The sequence below is a fragment of the Nansenia antarctica genome (genome assembly GCF_963989245.1).
Source record: "Nansenia antarctica genome assembly, chromosome: 18".
Taxonomy (NCBI): domain Eukaryota; kingdom Metazoa; phylum Chordata; class Actinopteri; order Argentiniformes; family Microstomatidae; genus Nansenia; species Nansenia antarctica.
This window is the reverse complement of record NC_137691.1, coordinates 5,599,749-5,602,443: the sequence shown is the minus strand read 5'-3', so window position 1 is coordinate 5,602,443 and position 2,695 is coordinate 5,599,749. Positions and strand designations below refer to the sequence as shown.

Sequence of the window (2,695 nt, the reverse complement as noted above, 5' to 3'; positions counted from 1 at the left end):
TACTTGCCCCCCGTCTCCAAAAGCAATTTGTGGTCATCAGAATGTCACTAAGAATAGCCTTGACTTCAATCCATGATGACACTGTAGAATGTTGAGCACCTCACATAACATTCATTTCTTTTTCTTTTCACAAATCACATTTATAATCATGAGGTCTCTGAAAGTAAATGTCGTCTTGTTATGAATATGAGCCTATGCAACAACAAAAAAACACCCTTATTTGGAGTAAAATGTCGCTATAATTTCAGGCCTATGTTGTTTGTAAACATGGAGCAATGTGCGATTTGGTTACAGTGAACACATCACATTTTGTAAACTTACACTGATATCATTTTTCATCCATCAGCTGTTCTGCGCTGGCAACAAACTGGGACAGATTTCTTACAGAGCTCTTCATTGCTATGGAAAAACAGTCCAAGGTGGTATTTCGGAATGTGGGGCAGTTGTACTTCCCCCAAAGTAGAGTCGAGTGCCATTACACCCTCACCTCTCAACATCACTGGGCCAACAATGACTGGGTCGGCCTCTTCAAGGTAGAGTAATGTCTTCTATTCTATGTCTCCTAAAGACTGAACATTTCTACTAGAATCAGAAGTGTAGACTGTTGACATGGATAATATAATAAATAATAATAATAATAATAATAATAATAATAATAAAATAAATAATAATTCTTCCTTCTTCTAGCATTGTAACTGCCAATGGCCCCTGGTTTTGGCATAGATTACTATTCCTTTTGATGACTGTTGGATACATGATTCACTTACTGAGACAAAATGTATTTGTTGTAAGTCGCTTTGGATGAAGACATCTGTCAAAAATGTTAATCTAAAATGTAACTAATAGCTTACTCATGTGTTTAAGGTGGGCTGGTCATCCGTGAAGGAGTACCACACCTTTTCATGGGCGCTTGCTCCAGAGGGGTACACTGGGGGATCTGATGCCAACATCTGTGTACCTTTCCAACGTAAGAATGCGTCCATCCATGTCAGGTTGCTAAGTAATGAGAAGGCTGGGCTGAGCAGGTCGTGACGAGGTCCAGTGTGCTGATTCTAGTCTAACGTCGGTCCCATTTTACATGATGCTGCTCTTTCAGTATGTCGTTGTGTCGAGGAACACTGCAATTACAGTAGACAAGCCATGGTGTGTTACCTGTTACAGCTTTACTACACATCTATCAATCAACTAAATGACAAGTGTCCCTTTATTAACAAATTCATTGATAATTGGTATTTGGATTGGAATGGGTTTACTGATGATATCCACTCTGTTTGATGTACGATATGATATGCTTTCAAAATGGTTTATGGGCGGCTGTGGCTCAGGAGGTAGAGCTGGCGTCTAATGATCGCAAGGTCAGCGGTTTGATCCCCGGCTGGCCACGTGTCGAGGTGTCCTTGGGCAAGACACTGAACCCCAAATTGCTCCCAATGAGCGGGCCGGCGCCTTGCATGGTAGCTTGCTGCCGTTGGTGTGTGAATGTGTGTGTGAATGAGAGGCCATTGTAAAGCTTTTTGGAATAAGGTGCTATATAAGTGCAGTCCATTTACCATTTATGACCATTTAGTTTATATACTTTAATACCGGGTTGATCACAGTAAGTTGTCTCCAATGGTATAAAAGTAACAGGATATGTGTGCATGTGCATGTGCACCCTCCCTATCTCCCTATCTGGTGCTTGCACTCTGTAATAACAATAGTTCTAAAGAATCTAAATCAAAGTTGAATCTAATCTAATCTAATCTAATCCACCGCAGCGTTCTACTTGCCCCGCCCCAGTGAGACTGAGTACCAGTTTGTCTATGTGGACGAAAATGGCCGAGTATGTTCCCATAGTCGCCATTTCACCTTCTGCGCTCCGAAACCACTGGACGAGCTGGAGACCCTGGAGGAGGAGCGGGATGAGGAGGAGGAGGGGGATGGGGAGAAAGAGGATCTGCTCCTGGTGGTCCCCAGAGCTCAGCTCCTGCAGGTGGGGGAGGATCGGATAACATCTCCCTGTAGATGGGTATCTGTATCTCTGGGTATATCTGTAAGGGCCGAATTCTAACTTGTGAGATGTGAGCAAGTAACTCTCTGAGTTAGCATTTGGCCCGAGCCTCGAGTGTACAATGACGGCACCCGTGGGCGGTCCACGTTAATTGTTCTGTTTATTTGTTCGCCCCTTTGTTTGTTTGCAGCCTTTCATCTTCTTTTGTTATGTTCCCCTTTGGTCTTTCTCCCGGTCTTCTCTCTGTTGTGTTGTGGGTGTAGAGTCGTCTCGAGCAATGCCTAAGAGAACAGGAAGATTTAAAACAGGCCCTGGAGGTGGTCGGGAGAGAGAAGGAAGGAGATAAAGAGAGGACCGAGGCGGCGGAGGAGAAGTGGGAGAGGGAGAGGGAGGAGAGGAAGGACGAGATTAACGAGCTGAGAGAAAACCTGAGACGAAGCAGGGAGCGGTTGGAGAAGATGGAAGGGACAAATAAGGTACAGAGAGTGCACACAGAGGTGCATTGAATTGACAGGTCGTAAGCGCGGAGACATATCTCCGAGTAAAATATGACCATATGCTCCATAATGCAAAGTTATTCATTTATGCATGTTGTAAACAAATGGATGTAGATTGTCTACAACAATATAAAAGCTTTTGTTAATATAGACATAAGCCCTATCATCACTCTCTCTCTCTCACTCTCTCTCTCTCTCACCATCATTG

The 2,695-nt window shown here is 43.7% G+C and overlaps 1 protein-coding gene across 1 annotated transcript in view; it reads left to right on the top strand.

The window, feature by feature from the left end:
- Positions 1 to 401: 401 nt before the first annotated feature.
- Positions 402 to 2,695, top strand: part of LOC308173506 (calcium-binding and coiled-coil domain-containing protein 1-like) — a gene marked incomplete at both ends in the record, with an annotated part of 16,047 nt that continues 13,753 nt past the window's right edge. Inside the window, 4 exons of the mRNA XM_080548536.1 lie at positions 402 to 533; positions 865 to 967; positions 1,758 to 1,972; positions 2,254 to 2,466. Coding sequence (XP_080404662.1) covers positions 402 to 533; positions 865 to 967; positions 1,758 to 1,972; positions 2,254 to 2,466 — 663 coding nt within the window. The remainder of the gene's footprint in view (positions 534 to 864; positions 968 to 1,757; positions 1,973 to 2,253; positions 2,467 to 2,695) is intronic.